Source organism: Dipteris shenzhenensis, chromosome 9, assembly GCF_047967505.1.
Source record: "Dipteris shenzhenensis isolate YYH24624 ecotype China chromosome 9, Dip_SZ_1.0, whole genome shotgun sequence".
Lineage (NCBI taxonomy): Eukaryota > Viridiplantae > Streptophyta > Polypodiopsida > Gleicheniales > Dipteridaceae > Dipteris > Dipteris shenzhenensis.
The window spans coordinates 56,372,025-56,393,487 of NC_141604.1; the positions used below are offsets into that span (position 1 = coordinate 56,372,025).

The window sequence follows — 21,463 nt, forward strand, 5'->3', positions numbered from 1 at the left end:
GCATAAAATGTCATACCCAGCAATAAAATGTCATACCCAGCAAAGTGCCCATAATGACTACCTAAGCCAACCTATTAAAACACAATTCTTAGATGCCTTCTGAAGTTCACAAGTAGTAGGTTCCTCATCATCCAATTGGCTTAGAGTACCTAAGGATGTGGCAGAAGCAAGTAGACATCATTGGGTGTGTCAGAATGGAAAATCCAATTGCACAGAAAGCCTTTGATTCAAAAGTAGAGGAAACTCTCTCGAGATGTAGCTTCACCTAATATCCAATCTCCTCACCTCTGGAGGTTAGTTCTCATGGCTATAGTGCACATGACATGAAACATACATAATCCTTTACTCTCGTTGAGAGGTTGATTAGATCACTTAGGGCAAGGGTGCAGGCTTGTCTCTAAACTTACTGTCTGCTCATCAAGGTGCTCCTGGGAAAGATACAATTAACTTTGGAGCTTTCGTATCCAACCACATCATGGACTCATTTCACTTCTGTCCACCATTATATTTTGCTCTCTCTCTCTCTCTCTCTCTCTCTCTCTCTCTCTCTCTCTCTCTCTCTCTCTCTGTGTGTGTAGCCCCATCTATCATCCAATCGCCTCACCTCTCGAGCTTAGTTCTCATGGCTATAGTGCACATGACATGAAACACACTTAATCCTTTACTCTCCTTGAGAAGCAAGGCTAACTTCTCAAAGAGGTTAGATTAGATCACTTAGGGTAGAGGATGTTGGCTTATCTGTAGACATACTACCAGCTCGATGCTCCTAAGAAAAATACAAATACCTTTAATGATTACTAGTCCAAACACATGATGGCCTTGTCTTATTTCACTTCTGGCCTACCATTATATTTTTTCATCCCCCCCCCTCTCTCTCTCTCTCTCTCTCTCTCTCTCTCTCTCTCTCTCTCTCTCTCTCTCGGTGTAGCCCCACCTATCATCCAATCGCCTCACGTCTCGAGATTAGTTCTCATGGCTATAGTCTACATGACATGAAACATACTTGATGCTTTACTCTCATTGAGATGCAAGGCTAGCTTCTCAAAACGAAGGTTAGATTAGATCACTTAGGGTAGAGGGTGTTGGCTTATCTCTAGACATATTGCCAGCTCATCAACATGCTCTTAGGAAAGATACAATTACATTTAATGATTACTGGTCCAAGCACATCATGGCCTTACACTAACTTATTTCACTTCTGGCTTGCCAGCTCATCAAGATGCTCTTAGGAAAGATACAATTACATTTAATGATTATTGGTCCAAGCACATCATGGCCTTGTCTCTAACTAATACACTAATTTATTTCACTTCTGGCCTACCCCGTCCCCCCCCCTCTCTCTCTCTCTCTCTCTCTCTCTCTCTGTGTGTCTATGTAGCCCCACCTATCATCCAATCACCTCACGTCTCGAGCTTAGTTCTCATGGCTATAGTCCACATGACATGAAACATACTTGATGCTTTACTCTCATTGAGATGAGAAGCAAGGCTAGCTTCTCAAAACGAAGGTTAGATTAGATCACTTAGGGTAGATAGTGCAAGCTTATCTCTAGACATATTGCCAGGTCATCAAGATGCTCCTAGGAAAGATACAATTACATTTAATGATTACTGGTCCAAGCACATCATGGCCTTGTCTCTAACTAATACACTAAGTTATTTCACTTCTGGCTTGCCAGCTCATCAAGATGCTCTTAGGAAAGATACAATTACATTTAATGATTACTGGTCCAAGCACATCATGGCCTTGTCTCTAACTAATACACTAACTTATTTCACTTCTGGCCTACCATTATATTTTTCTGCCCCCCCCCCCCCCTCTCTCTCTCTCTCTCTCTCTCTCTCTCTCTCTCTCTCTCTCTCTCTCTCTCTGTAGCCCCACCTATCATCCAATCACCTCACGTCTCGAGCTTAGTTTTCATGGCTATAGTCCACATGACATGAAACATACTTGATGCTTTACTCTCATTGAGAAGCAAGGCTAGCTTCTCAAATATGAGGTTAGATTAGATCACTTAGGGTAGACGGTGCAAGCTTGTCTCTAGACATACTGCCAGGTCATCAAGATGCTCCTAGGAAAGATACAATTAACTTCGGTGATTACTGGTCCAACCACATCATCGCCTTGTCTCTAACTAATACACTAACTTAATTCACTTCTATCCACCATTATATTTTCCCTCTCTCTCTCTCTCTCTCGCCTCCATTATTTTTTAGTTCTTCCATCTCAATAATATAATCATCTACAAACTATAAGATCATAATGGTTTGGATGATTTTAAAAATGTAGCCTATCTTAAACGATGCAAATATAGCTTTAACATATGGAGAGATAAATCCATCACTACTCTCTCTCTCTCTCTCTCTCTCTCTCTCTCTCTCTCTCTCTCGTTCTCGTCTCCATTACCTTTTTGAAAAAAATTGGTTCTTAGTTCAGTTTTCCCCTCCCAAGAATCTAAGCATCCACGAATTATAAGATTAGAATGGTTTCAATGAATGTAGCTTGTCTTAAACGATGCAAACTCACACACACACACACAATGTGTCCTAAGGAAGCAAAGATTTCATGAATTATGATGATTGGAATGGTTTCAATGATTTTTGAAAATGTAGCTTGTCTTAAACGATGCAAACACACACACACACACACACACACAATGTGTCCTAAGGAAGCAACGAATTCGCAAATTATAAAATTGGAATGGTTTCAATGATTTTGAAAATGTAGCTTGTCTTAAACGATGCAAACACACACACACACAATGTGTCCTAAGGAAGCAAAGAATTCCAAATAGAAAGCAAGGTCAATTGGAAAAAAAGTAATCACCTACCTAGATAAACAAAAGTTGAGAGAAGCTAGTGCTAGTCCCCAACAATAAAATGAAGCACCTGCAAGAAAAACAACCCAAAACAAAAGTAAAGCTAAGCGAACTGTACATCTCTCTCTCTCTCTCTCTCTCTCTCTCTCTCTCTCTCTCTCTCTCTCTCTCTCGCCTCCATTATCATTTCAAAATATGGTTCTGAAATCGGTTTCCCCCTCCCAAAACAGTAGCAGCATCCACGAATTATAAGATCAAAATGGTTTCGATGATCATCACAAAGAAATATGTTTAATGGCTTTAGATTCTTGTGATGAAGCTAAGCCAACCTATTAAAACACAATGCTTAGATGCCTTCTCAAGTTCACAGATGGTAGGTTCATCATCATCCAATTGGCTTAGAGTTGCTAAGGATGTGGCAAAAGGAGGTAGACATCATGGGGTGTGTCAGAATGAAAAATCCAATTGCAAAGTAAAGTAGAGAAAACCCTCTCGAGATGTAGCTTCACCTAATATCCAATTGCCTCACCTCTCGAGGTTAGTTCTCATGGATATAGTGCACATGACAAGAAACATACATAATCCTTTACTCTCGTTAAGAGGTTCATTAGATCACTTAGGGCAAGGGTGTAGGCTTGTCTCTAGACATACTGTTTTCTCATGAAGGTGCTCCTGGGAAAGATACAATTAACTTTGGAGCTTACTTATCCAACCACATCATGGACTTGTCTCTAACTAATACACTAACTTATTTCAATTCCTCTCTCTCTCTCTCTCTCTCTCTCTCTCTCTCTCTCTCTCTCTCTCTCTCTCTCTCTCTCGGTCTAGCCCCACCTATCATCCAATCGCCTCATGTCTCGAGCTTAGTTCTAAAGGCTAGCTTCTCAAATATGAGGTTAGATTAGATCACTTAGGGTAGAGGGTGCAAGCTTGTCTCTAGACATACTGCGAGCTCATCAAGATGCTCCTAGGAAAGATACAATCAACTTCGGTGATTACTGGTCCAACCACATCATGGCCTTGTCTCTAAATAATACACTAATTTAATTCACTTTCCCTCTCTCTCTCTCTCTCTCTCTCTCTCTCTCTCTCTCTCTCTCTCTCTCTCTCTCTCTCTCTCTCCTCCATTATCTTTTAGTTCTTCCGTCTCAATAATATAATCATCTACAAACTATAAGATCATAATGGTTTGGATGATTTTAAAAAATGTAGCTTGTCTTAAACGATGCAAATGTAGCTTGAACATATGGATAGATAAATCAATCACTTCTCTCTCTCTCTCTCTCTCTCTCTCTCTCTCTCTCTCTCTCTCTCTCCTCCATTACCTTTTTGAAAAAATGGTTTTTAGTTCGTTTTTCCCCTCCCAAGAATCTAAGCATCCACGAATTATAAGATCGGAATGGTTTAATTGATTTTGAAAATGTAGCTTGTCTTTAACAATGCAAACACACACACACACACACACACACACAACGTGTCCTAAGAATGCAAAGAATTCACGAATTATAAGATCGAAATGGTTTCAGTGATTTTGAAAATATAGCTTGTCTTAAACGATGCAAACACACACACACACACACACAATGTGTCCTAAGGAAGCAAAGAATTCACGAATTATAAGATCGAAATGGTTTCAATGATTTTGAAAATGTAGCTTGTCTTAAACGATGCAAACACAAACATGCACACACAATGTGTCCTAAGGAAGCAAAGAATTCACGAATTATCAGATCGGAATGGTTTCAATGATTTTGAAAATGTAACTTGTCTTAAATGATGCAAACACACACACACACACACACACACACACACACACAATGTGTCCTAAGGAAGCAAAGAATTCCAAATAAAAAGCAAGGGCGATTGGAAAAAAGGTAATCACCTACCTTGTAGCTTGTCTTAACTGATGCAAATGTAGCTTTATAATATAGATAGAAAAACCATTGCTTCTCTCTCTCTCTCTCTATCTCTCTCTCTCTCGCCTCCCCTATCTTTTAGTTCTTCCGTCTCAATAATATAATCATCTACATAATATAAGATCATAATGGTTTGGATGATTTTAAAAATGTAACTCTCCCTCTCTCCCTCTCTCTCTCTCTCTGTCTCTTGTCTTAAACGATGCAAACACACACACACACACACACACACACAATGTGTCCTAAGGAAGCAAAGAATTCCAAATAGAAAGCAAGGTCAATTGGAAAAAAAGTAATCACCTACCTGGATAAACAAAAGTTGTGGAGAGAAGCTTGACAAAACATGTGTGCCTCAGGATCTATGGAGCGCTCTAAGGTGGATGGAACCTATGTGGAAACATGATGAAGAGAGTGCTCATGACATGTATCTCAAGTCAATTAGGTTCCAAGATAGATTAGCTTGGACTCATAAAGAGAATCTTGAGATAGTGCAAAGTGCTTGATTGATATTACTTCAAATGGACCTCCCTTTTATAGGTGAGGGTACTTACATCCATATGCTTGCTCACATGTGGGATATCTCCTCCATGCCATGTGGCAGTTTTCCCTTTACTCATACCTTTGCTCTACATGTGCTCATGGCACCACAACTCTCAACACCTCCCCTTGGTGCCATGATCCTTTGGCTACTGCAAGGTGGTCAGATGTGAGTTACATTCCATCACCTCCCCTTAGAGCAAGCCTGCTACTTAAGGTGGTAAAGTGTGGTTTACATGTCAATACCTCCTCTGGGTGCTTTCATAGCTACTCTCAGGTGGTCAGGCTTGATTTACAAAACATAGGCAAGGTTGGCAAGGTTTTTGTTTCTCAATACATTCCATTGATGTCACCTTTTGGCTCATGGTTTGATGACAATTCCACGTAGTTGATCTGCTGGTTCTTCAATCTGCAATCTTCTTCCTTGTGTAGCTTCATGCATGATGCTTTGTTCTTCCATGTGCCTTGATGCTTTCTGTGTGGATGCCATGCTTCATGCTATGGTCATCTCATGCACTTGTGCTTTTGGCATGTTTATGACAATGATGTGTGCATTATGCTTTGATTTGTCATTTGTTGCAAAGGTCTTTCCAATTGATTTCTTTCAATATTGGCAGTGTCTAATTGCATACAATGATTCTGATCTGACAGGTGCGTAGAGCTTGAAAAGACGATCACTTTTCCTTTTTGGAGCGTGTCCAAATTCTTCCTGGATTGCAAGTTATGGCTTGTCGAAGTTTCTGTGAACAAGAGGGCCTTTGATGATGTGGCACAAGGATTCACATGCTGAATTCCATACTGTGCTTAGCAAAGGCCTCTGTGCCTAGGTGGCACTGTGCCATGTGGCAACCTTTAAACCCAAATAGGTTTACCCATGGTTACACAAATTTTACCATGGTCCAGCTGAACCTAACCATTAGCTTAACCAAGGTTCAATTTAACCCCTCACAAATCCTCACGTGGCTATCAACGGGGTTGCCACGTGGCTTAAGGTTTACATTCTTAGAAGAGAGAAGAGCTTTGAAGCTTTCTCTGCGCGTGACGGCGATGGCGGCATGGGCGTGGCGACGTACAGACGTGCTCGTTGTTGGAGTCGCGGGTTGCGAGCGGGAGGCAGCTATCTGCTTGAGGCTTGGAGGCTTGGAGATTCGCGGACCTGATGGTGGCTAGCTACAAGTAGGCCATGTCGATGCTGCTAGGACGAGTCATCCAATGAAGGAGTTTCAAGCAGAAGCTATGGAGTCGACGCTTGGAGCTTTGGACTGTCAGGCTCGTGCACTGCTGTTGGTTGAGCATTGGAGCCGTGTTTGCTCATGTGCAGGACGATGAAGGGAGTTGGAGCCGAGAGCAGTTGGCTGGAGGTCGCCCGTAGATAGAGCCGTTTTTGCCTTATCCTTAGCTTGTGGATGGCACAAGAAGCCACAGCAGCTCATTTAGGAACTCAATTGCTCCTTGACGAGACGCTGGCAATAGTCTGTTGACAGCAACGTGCTTTCCATTGTTGAACTTCCCTTGATGAACAGGCCCGAACATTTTATTTGTGTCACAAATGATGCTAGAGTTGCTAGCTGCTGCAGATCAGGGTTGGGGTTGCACTGGCAGAGAGCCGTGAGGTTCTGCTGGCAAAAGGAGTCGTTGGGCGCTATGGCATTGCAGAAGGTCAGTGCGAGCAGCCGCTAAAGTGTTGTTGCTGGAGCTTGGAGTGCTTGATCACATCTCGCGAGCAGAATTGATAGAAGCTTCATTTGCAACTTTGTTGGAGCTACGCTCCACATGGAAGCCCGCAGAAGAGTCTCTCTTTCTCTCTCAATTGCACACAGAGAGAGTCTCTCCCACTCAAAACTCACTCAAACATAATGATCATAAATCTCACTCTTCAATCCTTTCTCCCGCAAAGAACCTCACTCTAAAACTGAAAATATCCTAGGATAAAAACATGAGTTCCTAAGGCATGCCTACAACTAATCTAGGAATGGGAGCAATCCTACTGAACTACTAATGAGCTAAACTAGGAGAGCTAAACCTATGCTCTGATACCATGACAAAACATGTGTGCCTCAGGATCTATGGAGCGCTCTAAGGTGGATGGAACCTATGTGGAAACATGATGAAGAGAGTGCTCATGACATGTATCTCAAGTCAATTAGGTTCCAAGATAGATTAGCTTGGACTCATAAAGAGAATCTTGAGATATTGCAAAGTGCTTGATTGATATTACTTCAAATGGACCTCCCTTTTATAGGTGAGGGTACTTTTACATCCATATGCTTGCTCACATGTGGGATATCTCCTCCATGCCATGTGGCAGTTTTCCCTTTACTCATACCTTTGCTCTACATGTGCTCATGGCACCACAACTCTCAACACCTCCCCTTGGTGCCATGATCCTTTGGCTACTGCAAGGTGGTCAGATGTGAGTTACATTAAAGCTAGTGCTATTCCAACAATAAAATGAAGCACCTGCAAGAAAAACAACCCAAAAAAAAAAGTAACGCTAAGCGAACTGTACATCTCTCTCTCTCTCTCTCTCTCTCTCTCTCTCTCCTCCATTATCATTTCAAAATATGGTTCTGAAATCAATTTCCCCCTCCCAAAACAGTAGCAGCGACCATGAATTATAAGATCAAAATGGTTTCGATGATCATCACAAAGAAATATGTTTAATGGCTTTAGATTCTGGTGAATGAAGCTAAGCCAACCTATTAAAACACAATGCTTAGATGCCTTCTCAAGTTCACAGATGGTAGGTTCATCATCATCCAATTGGCTTAGAGTTCCTAAGGATGTGGCAGGAGGAGGTAGACATCATGGAGTATGTCAGAATGAAAAATCCAATTGCAAAGCAAATGGCTATAGCCCTTAATTTAAAAGTAGAGGAAACCCTCTCGAGATGTAGCTTCACCTAATATCCAATTGCCTCACCTCTCGAGGTTAGTTCTCATGGCTATAATGCACATGACATGAAACATACATAATCCTTTACTCTTGTTAAGAGGTTGATTAGATCACTTAGGGCAAGGGTGTAGGCTTGTCTCTAGACATACTGTTTTCTCATGAAGGTGCTCCTGGGAAAGATACAATTAACTTTGGAGCTTACTTATCCAACCACATCATGGACTTGTCTCTAACTAATACACTAACTTATTTCAATTCCTCTCTCTCTCTCTCTCTCTCTCTCTCTCTCTCTCTCTCTCTCTCTCTCTCTCGGTCTAGACCCACCTATCATCCAATCGCCTCACGTCTCGAGCTTAGTTCTCAAGGCTAGCTTCTCAAATATGAGGTTAGATTAGATCACTCAGGGTAGAGGGTGCAAGCTTGTCTCTAGAGATACTGCGAGCTCATCAAGATGCTCCTAGCAAAGATACAATTAACTTCAGTCAGTGATTACTGGTCCAACCACATCATGGCCTTGTCTCTAACTAATACACCAACTTAATTCACTTTCCCCTCTCTCTCTCTCTCTCTCTCTCTCTCTCTCTCTCTCTCTCTCCTCCACTATCTTTTAGTTCTTCCATCTCAATAATATAATCATCTACAAACTATAAGATCATAATGGTTTGGATGATTTTAAAAAATGTAGCTTGTCTTAAACGATGCAAATGTAGCTTGAACATATGGATAGATAAATCAATCACTACTCTCTCTCTCTCTCTCTCTCTCTCTCTCTCTCTCTCTCTCTCTCTCTCTCTCTCTCTCTCTCTCCTCCATTACCTTTTTGAAAAAATGGTTCTTAGTTCGTTTTTCCCCTCCCAAGAATCTAAGCGTCCACGAATTATAAGATCGGAATGGTTTAACTGATTTTGAAAATGTAGCTTGTCTTTAACAATGCAAACACACACACACACACACACGCACACACACACATAGACACAATGTGTCCTAAGGAAGCAAAGAATTCACGAATTATAAGATCGAAATGGTTTTAGTGATTTTGAAAATGTAGCTTGTCTTAAACGATGCAAACACACAACGCACACACAATGTGTCCTAAGGAAGCAAAGAATTCACGAATTATCAGATCGGAATGGTTTCAATGATTTTGAAAATGTAACTTGTCTTAAATGATGCAAACACACACACACACACAATGTGTCCTAAGGAAGCAAAGAATTCCAAATAAAAAGCAAGGGCGATTGGAAAAAAGGTTATCACCTACCTTGTAGCTTGTCTTAACTGATGCAAATGTAGCTTTATAAGATAGATTGCAAATGTAGCTTCTCTCTCTCTCTCTCTCTCTCTCTCTCTCTCTCTCTCTCTCTCTCTCTCCTCCAATATCATTTGTAAATACGGTTCTTATATCAATTTTTTTACTCTCTCCTCCAATATCTATTGTAAAAACGGTTCTTATTTCAATTCCTCTCTCTCTCTCTCTCTCTCTCTCTCTCTCTCTCTCTCTTTCGGTGTAACCCCACCTATCATCCAATCGCCTCACGTCTCGAGCTTAGTTCTCAAGGCTAGCTTTTCAAATATGAGGTTAGATTAGATCACTAAGGGTAGAGGGTGCAAGCTTGTCTCTAGACATACTACCAGCTCATCAAGATGCTCCTAGGAAAGGTACAATTAACTTTGATGATTACTGGTCCAACCAGATCATGGCCTTGTCTCTAACTAATACACTAACTTAATTCACTTTTGTTCACCGTTATATTTTCCCTCTCTCTCTCTCTCTCTCTCTCTCTCTCTCTCTCCTCCATTATCTTTTAGTTCTTCCATTATCTTTTAGTTCTTCCATCTCAATAATAGCGAGAGAGAGAGAGAGAGAGAGAAGGGGGGCGGGGGAGGGGGAGCGTTTAAATGACAAATGACACTATCTCTCAAAATGCACATCTCAACACACACAAAAAAAAAACCCGTAGCTAGAGGTGTTAACACATACACACACATAATCTCTCTCTCTCTCTCTCTGTCTCTCTCTCTCTCTCTAAAAATGGCATGTACACTTCTATGGATGCTATAGATAGAGGCTAGAGGCACAAAAATACAAAACTTCAAATGCCATTATCTCCCAAAATGAGTGTAAGGCTGGCGCGTAAGACTCTGTGTGTGTGTGTGTTGTGTATGTGTGTGTGTGTGTGTGTGTGTGTATGTGTTAACACCTCTAGCTACGGGGTTTTCTGTGTGTGTGTATTGAGATGTGCATTTTGACAGATAGTGTCATAAGTCATTTGCAATAGATAGAGGGTAGAGGTACAAAAGTGTGTGCTTTTCTACCCAAGTAAGAGAAAGGTGAGTGGAAAGAGGGGGGGGAGAATCTCTCTCTCTTTCTCTCTCTCTCTCTCTCTCTCTCTCTCTCTCTCTCTCTCTCTCTCTCAAAAAAGAAAAAAGAAAAAAGAATACAATGCTTAAAAAACCTCTTGACGTATGATCCAATGCAACTTCGCATAAAACAATGCATTGAAGCTTTTTTAAACAATAATAATAAAGTTTTACATCTAAGGAAGAGCAAGAGAGAGCCTTCAAAGAGAGCCGTCGAACAGAGATGGACTCACAAACTCCAACAGAGAACTGGAGTAGCGCGGAGCACGGAGCACGGAGCAGCACTGATTTACAAACTAGAGTAGCACAGAGCATGGAGGGCCAGCCTGACGGTCTGCGTGCACCTGAAGCAAACGATGCGTAGGAGCTGGAGGTGATGCAGACAATGGGAGGGCAATGGAACAGAGCGGGACAGAGCTAGAGGGAGCGGTACAATGAGCAGCAGAACGGAGCGGGACAATGGGCAGCAGAACGGAGCGGGAGAGGGTGAGGGTGGAGGACATTGGAGGGTGTGCAAGGACTGTGAGGAGGGAGCCGTGAGGGTGGAGGGTACATAGCCCAAGATCTATGGCGGTTGGTGGCGTGCTGATGCTGATTGCATTCATGGAGATGCAGAGTATAAAATTCCCTCCTCCCTCCCCTCGTCGCGGTTTTGCTCTCCCTCCCCTCACGACACGTGGCAAGGTAAGCTCGCAACACGTGGCAAGGTAAGCTCCTCCTCCCTCCTTAAGATATAGTATAGAAACTTCCCTCAATGTGGCATCCATCTCCTCGTAGTTCGTGTGCTTCACTGCAGTCGAGGTGTCAGGGTCTTTCATGGTCTCCCGCTTCCATAACTCTTCACCAACTGACTTTGGTGTCGTGTGCAGGCTGTAGCGTCTGTTCTCTGGCTTCGGGCTCAGCGCTTTCTTGGGGGGAGGGTCTGAGGTATTGCCTAATGCACTTTGGATGCTTTTTTCCTCACTTGGCCGTTGTGGGTAGCTTCCAAGGGCAGGAAGGCGAGTCATTAAGATTGCCCCCTGTAAGGCAACCATGTACCCTGCCACATCGATAGGCTCACTAATGTGCCATTCCTGCCATATTTTCTTTGGGGTCCCTTGCACTTAAGGCCATTCATGGTGGTGGAGGGCTCGAGGTGAGGGATGTTAAAAATTACTCCCTTCATCCTTCTCCATATCTTATTCAAAATTTACATTCCCCCAATCACCGGATATCCTATGTGTGTTGTATCTTCATACCTAAGTATGCACCCCTATCTTAAAGAGTTGGGTGTGAATCTTTTGTGTGGGTCTCCTGTGGCAGTGCGCATGTGTGTATATGTTTGCACCTGGAGTTCATGGTACGTCAGGGTGAGGTATACGACAGTTCATCATGGGGTCTGCTCTAAAAGGTCCTTAGATTCCCCTTTATTTTCGCTATTTGTAGAGCAAGGGGAGGAAAGTGTGTGTGTGTGTGTGTGTGTGTGTGTGTGTGTGTGTGTGTGTGTGTGTGTGTGTGTGTGTGTGTGTGTGTGTGTGTGTGTGAGTGTGTGTGTGTGTGAGAGAGAGAGAGAGAGATATATTTATGTCTTTGGGACACCTTGCGGACCTATGAGACAGAGTACAAGATTAATTCATACAAGCCACTATGGGATGACACAAAGGGCTCGCTAGGTCCCTTGCTAAGTGCTATGTTAAGAAGCTCAAAAAATGTAAAAACTCAAAGGTAGTACTAAAATACATAGCCAGGTGCATGGCAGCTCTTCGATGAGATGCGAAGATTTCTCGTATTTGTATCTATTGAGTCATCACTCATTGTGGCAAGGGATGTGTCCTCCATGATCTCTGTATCCATTGAAGTCATGTTAAGAGTAACACCTCAGCTCAAACAGTTCCCTTAGAGTAGAGCTGGGATGGGCTGAACCTCCAATCGTACTTGCTTTGGTCAAGCTTTACATCATACGTGGTCTTTATGTCTGTGGCTCCACCGCTCTATGATGTCTCTTCCCAGCTATGCATGTTGTGTTCATGTCAACTAACTCATCCTTTGCTCCACTATGTTCCATGGCTGACTCAAATGCATAGAAATCTATGACATGTCAATGTGATCGATTTGTTTGTGTCACCTATGGCACTATTACCTCCTCCTGTCCGATTTGTAGAAATAGGGTCTCTCTATGTTGCCGCATCTCCGTCAGATAGAGACCAACATAAACCTAGTCACGAAAGCGAATCAGTAGAAAGTGTGTCCCAAAACTAAGCTGCTCCTGAAAGAGACAATGGTATCGTCCCTCAATTCCATAGTAGATTGGGCAAGTAAATAAGAAATTCTTCTCTGTCTCCACCTCAATCAGTGTGCATAACCTACAGATTTGTATCTCTCAAGGCATTTGAGACCCACATTTGTCTGATGGCAATCCTCAATGCATGTGAGACCCATCTATCCTCTAGATACTCAGGTTTGGTAATCACTCCATCCTCTGATACTCTCAAGAAGTGGTTATGGACCTTGGTGGGGAAAACCTTGGTTCCCCACCCCCCCCCCCCAAGTCCGTGATATAAGTAGATCCATCGAAATGAGAGAGAGAGAGAGAGAGAGAGAGAGAGAGAGAGAGATTCAAAAAACTAAGGACGTGTAGGGCTATTATTAACAACCAAGAAATGTGGCCGTAAGTCTAACTCTCTGAACAAACTACCCACTCAGCATGGCCATTATTAACTACTTGCTCCAACAAGGTAATTTTGGACTGCTTTCTAACATTAAGCACCTCATGTCTAGGACATCGGTATTTGGGCCACCTGACCATGCATCCACCTACTTCTTAGACTTGGATATTATATGCTCTTTCACTACTTATTGCCTTGTCCCTCTTCATGAGCTCTCTCTCATATTCTATTTTTTGGGCAAGCAATGTATCCTCATGATTTGAGTGCTCTTTTTCGTGGTTTGGCTATTCGTCTCATTCTTTCTTACCCCACTAAATCTACTCTTAGAGTTGCTAATCTTTTGCTACCAAATCTTAAGGATAGCTTTCACTCCTTGAATTTTAGGATCGAGAGAGGCTTGGGCTAAATAACTTTTGGTGATATGGAAGGTAGGAGCACATGATAATAAAGGAAGAAGAGAAGGAGAAACATCATGAGAAGAAGAAGCATGTGAGCAACCTTTGAGTTGTGATAATATAAAGGAACAACCATTGAACCACCCTTTGCCATCTCCTCATAGGTCCACTTTCCTTCAACGTCTTCTACCCCCATCTCCTCATAGGTCCACTTTGACTCCCTTAGATTCTCTCCATGTGAATAGAGTAGGCAATATTCACCTTAAATTGCAAATGGTGCATCTTTTCATTGGAACCTCCATGTAATCATTTCATTATGCCCCAACTTTGACATAACATTAGACGTAGTCCTCCTTGTTAGTCTCCCAACACTATAGCTAATAGCCCTTCATTAAAAGAAAATTGCTTTCATCATATCTTCAAGATCCAAGTGTGGGACAAAATATCTTAATGGCTTTGGCAATATCTATTAGTGCGAAAAAATCCAAATAGTGTACCCTAGAGGTAGTCAAATGTATCATCTCCAAGTTCCCTCACCTAAGTTAGAGTGATGGATCCCACTATTGATAGCTTCATGGGGTAGAGCCACAAGAATAACAAAGTAGAAATTACGATAGCATAGAAGAGAGCAGCTAATGAAGGGTAGCTACTGACAATAAAGCTAATGATGATAGAGAAGAAAGCTCTTTAAAAGAGAACTTAGAGAAGAAAGCTTGTAGAATGAGAGCTATTACAAAAACAATGAGCCCCCTGTGCATGTTTGATTCTCTCTTACCACAAGCCATCAAAGCACTCATTAATGTGCTACTACACTAGCACCACTTGCTATTAAAATCAATTTTCCCACAAGCCATCAATGCTCATTAGTATGCTAGTCCACTTGAACCGCCTATTATTATGCTATTAATTTGGACGGTGTTCATCTTTCATTTCCTTAGTCCCTCACTGATGGTGATTTGGAAATGCTTATGCACCCTTTGCTAAAAGCATACAAGTATCGCATGAGTATGAAGAGTCCTTGTCTCCAAGGCACGCTCCTATGAGGGGGCGGTGTTTTTGTAGAGTTCACAAATATTGCAAATGTGTCTTTCATTGCCATTTGGGTATTGTACCATCTGCTTCCTCCCCCTTTAACCTCCTTGTACCTTGATTGAGGAAAGCAAGGGACCAATTAGTTTGTGAAGAAAGCAAACAAGGGAAGATGACTCATCTAAATAAGTGATCGAGACATGCATGTTGGCTATACCAAATCCAATTCAAAGTGCATGTTGGAAGGAAAAGAAACATGAAATGTCACAAGAGCATAGAGAAAAAAGCGGTACAAATCAAGTGCACATCCATAAGAGCATGAAGAGGGGGAAGGCACATAAGCACAAAGGTGGGAAAGGATTTTCGAAAAGAAGCGGTAAGTTAGTAATAAATTTGAGATTTACCAGAGTGAGAGACATGAAATTTTGAAACCCAACATGAGAGATGTTTAGTTTTGATCGTGGTTTGCCTCCTCCAATCATAATACACATCACAAAATTGGACTTCCTAAAGCCCCCCAAACAACATAAGTAATGCTTTCAACAGTTGAGATTTCTTGTCAATTCCACTCATAATCTTATTATGTTCCTTTCTCCGATTCGCTCAATGTCTTACCATTACATTCGCCATGATTTGCGAAGAATGTTTAGGTCTTGTGTCTTTCATCTTTTCAATTAACTGAAAACCCTACCTCACCTCTTAATTTTATTCGACCTTTGTGAAGGAAATTAGTCTTGTGGGCATTGGATTTACCAAAATGTAATGACTCCTACAACGCTAGTGCATCCCAAGCGACATTCCAAAATCAACTTCTTGTAGTTAGTAATGATGCATCCTACATGCGAACATCATAAGGTGAATCATGCTACCAATGGTATCCCTCTATCAATAAACTATTTGTAAGCACTATGTACATGTGAGTTATAAGCCCCCTGTTGGAATATGGAAGCAAGAACTAGAAACTAGAAATGAAATAACAAGATTGAAAGACAAGAAATACCTTGAGAAGAGTGTAGTACACAAGACACAAGCTAGACAGATAGATTGCAATGATGTGACCCATGAATATATGGGCCAAAGTACAAGACATAAAGCAAGAGTGCTTATGGGATAATTGTAGAAGTGCCACATGGCACACACTCAAGACATAAAGACTAGACTAGACTTAGACAAATGTAGACTAGGAAATAGTACACTTAGTGTGCACTTATCTCCAACACCCTCCTTAAGTGGACACTAGGAGTAAGACAGAAAGACAAGACTAGAAGACAGACATAAAGACTGATAGACTGAGAGACAAGATAGAAGACATGACAGACAAAGATCCTGAGACACCCCTCCTCAAGTGATATCCTCATATGGGTCCACAAGGGTAGGGACAAGATGGATCTAAACCAAAACATAGTCAGATTAAAAGACAGATAGATTGATAAGACTAGATAGACAGAAGACTGACTGTAGTCAAACAGAAAGACCAAGAAACTAGAACCCCTTGACCTACATCATCGGTGGTCAAGGTGGTAGACAAGACATAGAAGTAATCAGAAAGCCCACTTCTCATCATATGAGGAAGGAACAGCAGGATCTGTTGATGGAGATGCTGCAGCAACATGGGCTGAGGTAGATGTAGGGGCTGATGTAGAGGGTTTGGAGTAGTAGTCCCTCTCCCGGTGATTATCACGGCCACAAATGGTGCATGGATGAGCCTTGAAACAGTCCTTCTCCATATGATTAGTTTTGCCACAATGGGTGCAAGGCTTTCTTACCTTAGAACTTCCTTTCTTTGCTAAAAATGCAGTGTCAGTTACCTTTCGTTGTTGAGTTCTTTCTTCCTCTTGGAGAGCATTGATGATACCCTCAAGAGAAGGATTAATATGATACTTGAAGGTAGTGACAAGAGTAGCATAGGTGTCAGGTAAGCTTTTGAGAAGCACAGCAATAGCAATATCTTCGGAGATGGGAGACTTGACTGACGCAAGCTGAACCATAAGACTGCGAAGATAATTGACATGAGAGGCTATAGTAGCTCCTTCCTGCATATGTAGATCAAAGAATGATCATAAGTGCAATCTTAGAGTTTTTAGATCTGGGTCCAAAAAGGATATCCAAAGTGATCCATGCTTGAGAAGCAAACTGTATGTCGGAGATGTGATGCATGTAATCATCTCCAAGACCGAGCAAGATGATAGCATAGGCTTTGTCGTTTTTGGCATTGGGAACATAAGTGACAACTTGCTCAATGTCGGACTCTTCGGGAGCAGCACGGTGAACAATGTCGAATGTCCTAAAGACCTTTCATAAGATGGCACTTGATTTTGATTTGCCAAGTATGAATGTTGGACCCATTGAATTTGTCAATAGATATGAGAGAATGAGAGGAAGATGCCATGTGGGAAGGTCTTACCTCTTGCTAGGATGCAAGGGCAGTGTCTATTCCCTTACAATATTGTAGAAATGAATGAAAGGAGAGATCCAAGAAGCCGGTTCTCTCACCACTTTGTCGAGGCCATAGCATATGACAGCCCATCGAAGCAAGAGGAAAAGAGAGACTGCTCAGCAAACTGAAAGAGGCAAAGCACAGTACCTTAATCCCAGGCAGAGGCAGAGGTGCAAAAAGGGGCGCAGTCCAGGAGGTCGAACAGATGGCGCAGATCTCCGTGAAGATGGAGCAGATCTCGAACAGCAGCTGGAGAACTGCGGCCTGTGCAAGTATGGATTTCGTACAGTCGTACGAACTATACGAACTGTACGAACAGCTGAGTACGGAGTACGGACGGAGCTAATTTGTACGAACAGTAGGTATGGATTCCGTACAGTCGTACGGACTGTATGGACACTCTCGTACGTTGATGCAGGAGCGACAGCAGGAGCAGGAGCTGATGGGCACAGATCTGTGGCTGAACTGCGCAGATCTAGCGCTCAGATCTGGCAGAAATGGTGCGCAGATCTGGCGCACAATGACAGGGCAGAAAGAGGGAGAAATGAGAAGAGGGAGAAATCTGAGAAGAGGGGTAGATCTGCAGCGGAGGAGAGATCTGAGAAGAGGCAGACTGAGGGGAGAGAAGAGGGATCAACCTAGCTCTGATACCATGTTGGAATATGGAAGCAAGAACTAGAAACTAGAAATGAAATAACAAGATTGAAAGACAAGAAATACCTTGAGAAGAGTGTAGACAAGACACAAGCTAGACAGATAGATTGCAATGATGTGACCCATGAATATATGGGCCAAAGTACAAGACATAAAGCAAGAGTGCTTATGGGATAATTGTAGAAGTGCCACATGGCACACACTCAAGACATAAAGACTAGACTAGACTTAGACAAATGTAGACTAGGAAATAGTACACTTAGTGTGCACTTATCTCCAACACCCCCTTCGAGCCTAATATTAGCATCACCAACTAACAGGCAAAGATGGTGTTCTAGATCTCATCCTTAGCACCACTCATGGCTTCTACATGTCCGTGAATACCTCAATAGAGGCTTTGTGCAAGAAGTCCAAGTTCATACATGGCTGATACTTTCTTTCAAGTGTTGAAATGTGCCATAAATAGTAGTCCCATTGAATTAAAAACCAACATCAAGAAAGATCATACTTCCCATGTCTCATATGTGTGAACCTTTAAGGTCATCACATCTTGTTCTCTTTAACATGGGAGACTTTGAAATTGTCCATATGCATAACTCAATCCTAGATCGAGTTATACATGTGAGTTGTAAGCCCCCTTCAAGCCTGATATTAGCATCACCAACTACTAGGCAAAGATGGTGTTCTAAATCTCATCCTTAGCACCACTCATGGCTTCTACATGTCCGTGAATACCTCGATAGGCTTTGTGCAAAAAGTCATCATACATGGCCGATACTTTCTTTCAAGTGTTGAAATGTGCCATGAATAGCAGTCCCATTAAAATAAAAACCAACATCAAGAAAGAACATACTTCCCATGTCTCATATGTGTGAACCTTTAAGGTCATCACATCTTGTTCTCTTTAACATGGGAGACTTTGAAATTGTCCATACGCATAACTCAAAATCCTAGATCGAGTCTATGTAGCACAACAAAAGTGGGTTGAATATTTTGTAGTCCCCTTGTAGTGTGATGGCCACCTCTGAAACTCCTTCGGCTTTGCATCACTTTCGCGCCACTTGCAATCTCTTAATTAGGGCCTTGTATTTTTTCATGTTGTGGGCCTAGGAAAGTTTGTTCCCCTTTTTGGGTAGAAGGTCCAGGCCCCCCTCAAGGGTCTATCAAAATACATAACATCTTGCTTCAAAAAAAAGAGACTTGTCACACTTATCGTACTAGATACAAACCTAATACAACATGGACCACACAACATATGTAAATATGCAAGCAAACAATTAATAAACTACACAAAAGGAAAATTTATTTCAAAATACTCATCATTCCAATATAAGTATCTAACAAAGTGTCGAGCATAAACAAATGTTAAGATTTATTAGTCCATGCACTGTGCTAGATGAAGACACTTCTGGTGTCACAATTTTGTATTGTGTAAAGACAATACAGATCAGTTGTCAATTGACTTTCATGAAGTCATTAGAGTCAGCAAAAGGTTGGTTACTAGCTACAGAATCTAGAGATTTCAATGATGAATGGAAGTTGTCTTGGTCAACTGAATCTGATGCCTTTTCTGTAAATCTTCCAGCTCCATCATTTTCAATAACTATTGTGGATTTTGTTTCTGTTGATTCTTGTTCCGGTGCTCCAAACATCTGCTTTCTCAAAATGTCATGCAATTGACTGAATAGCTGTTTCTTCACAGAATCAAATGCTAATTCCAATCTCTCCAGCTGCAGTCACAATAAGCTCAACATGTTGCTTTTGCCATCAGTTCAAAAAGAAATTCTGATTCAAAATACTTTCTTCAATTTTACAGTACAGCGCTCATGAAAATTCTCGATAAGAAACACCTGATGAAGCTACACAAGGCCCATGTTTTAGCTGACTAGCCTGACCATTGTAAGGCCCATATCTTAATATCCTTTGCTCATCAGGCACACGAGCTCGATCACAAAATGGCTCTCTACGTCGTTCACAAATAATAAAGCAGCAAAGAACCACAAGGCATTTGTGGTCCTTATAACGAAGAAAAACAAAGCAGCAAAGAACCACAAGGCATTTGTGGTCCTTATAACGAAGAAAAACAAAGCCCATGCTTGGGCTATAATTTGCATTCTCACAATAAGTCATATTTTTCCTCTTCAAGAAAGATTAGTTCGTTTGGTAGAGAATAACAAAAATTTGAAGTTAAACAGCCCTATAAAGCAATGGTGGCATGTTCTATCCACACAAAGGCTTTGGATTTTTTACTCTAAAGTCTTACACATAGGGTTGTCTGTCAAAACTATATAATGAACACACAAAAGATGAAACAGTAACTGACCTGCTCTGTAGCATTCACATTGTACATAAAGAGGCCATAGTATAGATCAAAGCTATCGCTATTCGTATTTTCCACCTGACCAAGCCATTGAAAATTATCATTCCATGTTAGTACACCCAGCTTGTGGCTGGAAGGTGCAAGCCATTACTAAGTACTTCAACCAACAAGGGGCGAAACATAAAATCCAAAAGCAAAACTTTGTGCACCCCCCCCCCCCCCCCAACACCCACCCACGCACCCACCCCACTCCACCCCACCCTAATAATACCAAAAAAAAGAAAAAGAAACACATGTTCGCACGCAAGACACAAAACCTTCAAAAACCACATGCATAGAGATATGATATGATTTTATTAGTGTCCACTGGAGACTCTTCACGATCTATGGGACTAGAAACAACTATCAAACGACATAATATTTAGACTTCCCATAGTGAAAGGCTGAAAATTCTCTGTAGTTATTATGTGTCTAGCTAGCATATGTGCCGTATCCAGAATTTTGATGCTATGTCCTAGAACTTCCTTCAAATATGCTCCCAATTGCTTGCTTGGTTGACTTAGAAGTGTTTTTTCACTGTTGGCATCACTCTTGTACTTCTCCCTGGTATGCTCTTTTACCGTGGAGAAGTGTGTGCTCTTCATTTCTCTCTCCCGTGGGACAAATTTTGCAGATTCTCTCTTGTAATCCCTGGCCTTTCCATCTGCCTTTTTCCACTCCTAAATCATTGGATCTGCTTGTAGAAAAGGGGTATGGGAAGAATTAGAGAGACAGATAGAAAGAGCGGAAGGGAAAGAGATGAAGGAGAAAAGGGAATGAAAGCTGAAAGGGGGGGTGGGGAGAGGGAGAGAGAGAGCGAGAAAGAAAGAAAGAAAGTCTATTAACGTCCACTGGAGACCAAAAGGTCTATGGGACAGCAAGAAACCCTCTAGTACATCTGCTTTAGGGAGGGCACATGGCAGCTCCCAAGGAGTGCAAAAGCAACCCACATTATTATTGAGTACCTACATAATAGTCTGAAAGAGTAAACAGACATACATCAGTTTAAGACTGAGAGAGAGAGAGAGAGAGAGAGAGAGAGAGAGAGAGAGAGGAGGTACGGAGGACGAGGAAAGAGGAGAGTAGGCTTACGTTACCATTACATATCAAAAAGTGCATACATGAGTGGTGGATTTGGATTATGCAGTCCCCTCCACAATCCCCTCTAACTCTCACTAGAGTACTATTAAATTAGTCCCTTTCCCCCTTCATTACAGCGATCCCCTCCCATAGAAATTTGCCCTCAAAATTACATCTTCTAGCTGTCATACAAGAGACAACAAAGTGATGCAGATCAACATGGTACAAGTCCTTTCCATCTCGTAAGGTACTTGATATATACCTTCCATCTCATAAGGTACTTGATATATACCTAGTTGCGAAATACTCTATTTCTGAAACCCACAATGCGCTTGGG

The 21,463-nt window shown here is 41.8% G+C and overlaps 1 protein-coding gene across 4 annotated transcripts in view; it reads right to left on the bottom strand.

The window, feature by feature from the left end:
* Window positions 1-19,010: 19,010 nt before the first annotated feature.
* LOC147898870 (arogenate dehydrogenase 2, chloroplastic-like) overlaps window positions 19,011-21,463 on the bottom strand; it is a 67,837-nt gene continuing 65,384 nt past the window's right edge. For 2 of the 4 annotated variants that reach the window (XM_087379107.1, XM_087379106.1), the window contains 2 exons: window positions 20,011-20,085; window positions 19,011-19,417 (listed from right to left, as the gene is read on the bottom strand). In XM_087379107.1, coding sequence (XP_087235233.1) covers window positions 19,142-19,417; window positions 20,011-20,085 — 351 coding nt within the window. In that variant the 3' untranslated portion in view covers window positions 19,011-19,141. Of the gene's footprint in view, window positions 19,651-20,010; window positions 20,086-21,463 lie in introns of all 4 variants that reach the window. The other 2 variants (XR_015541524.1, XM_087379108.1) reach the window with 2 other exon arrangements.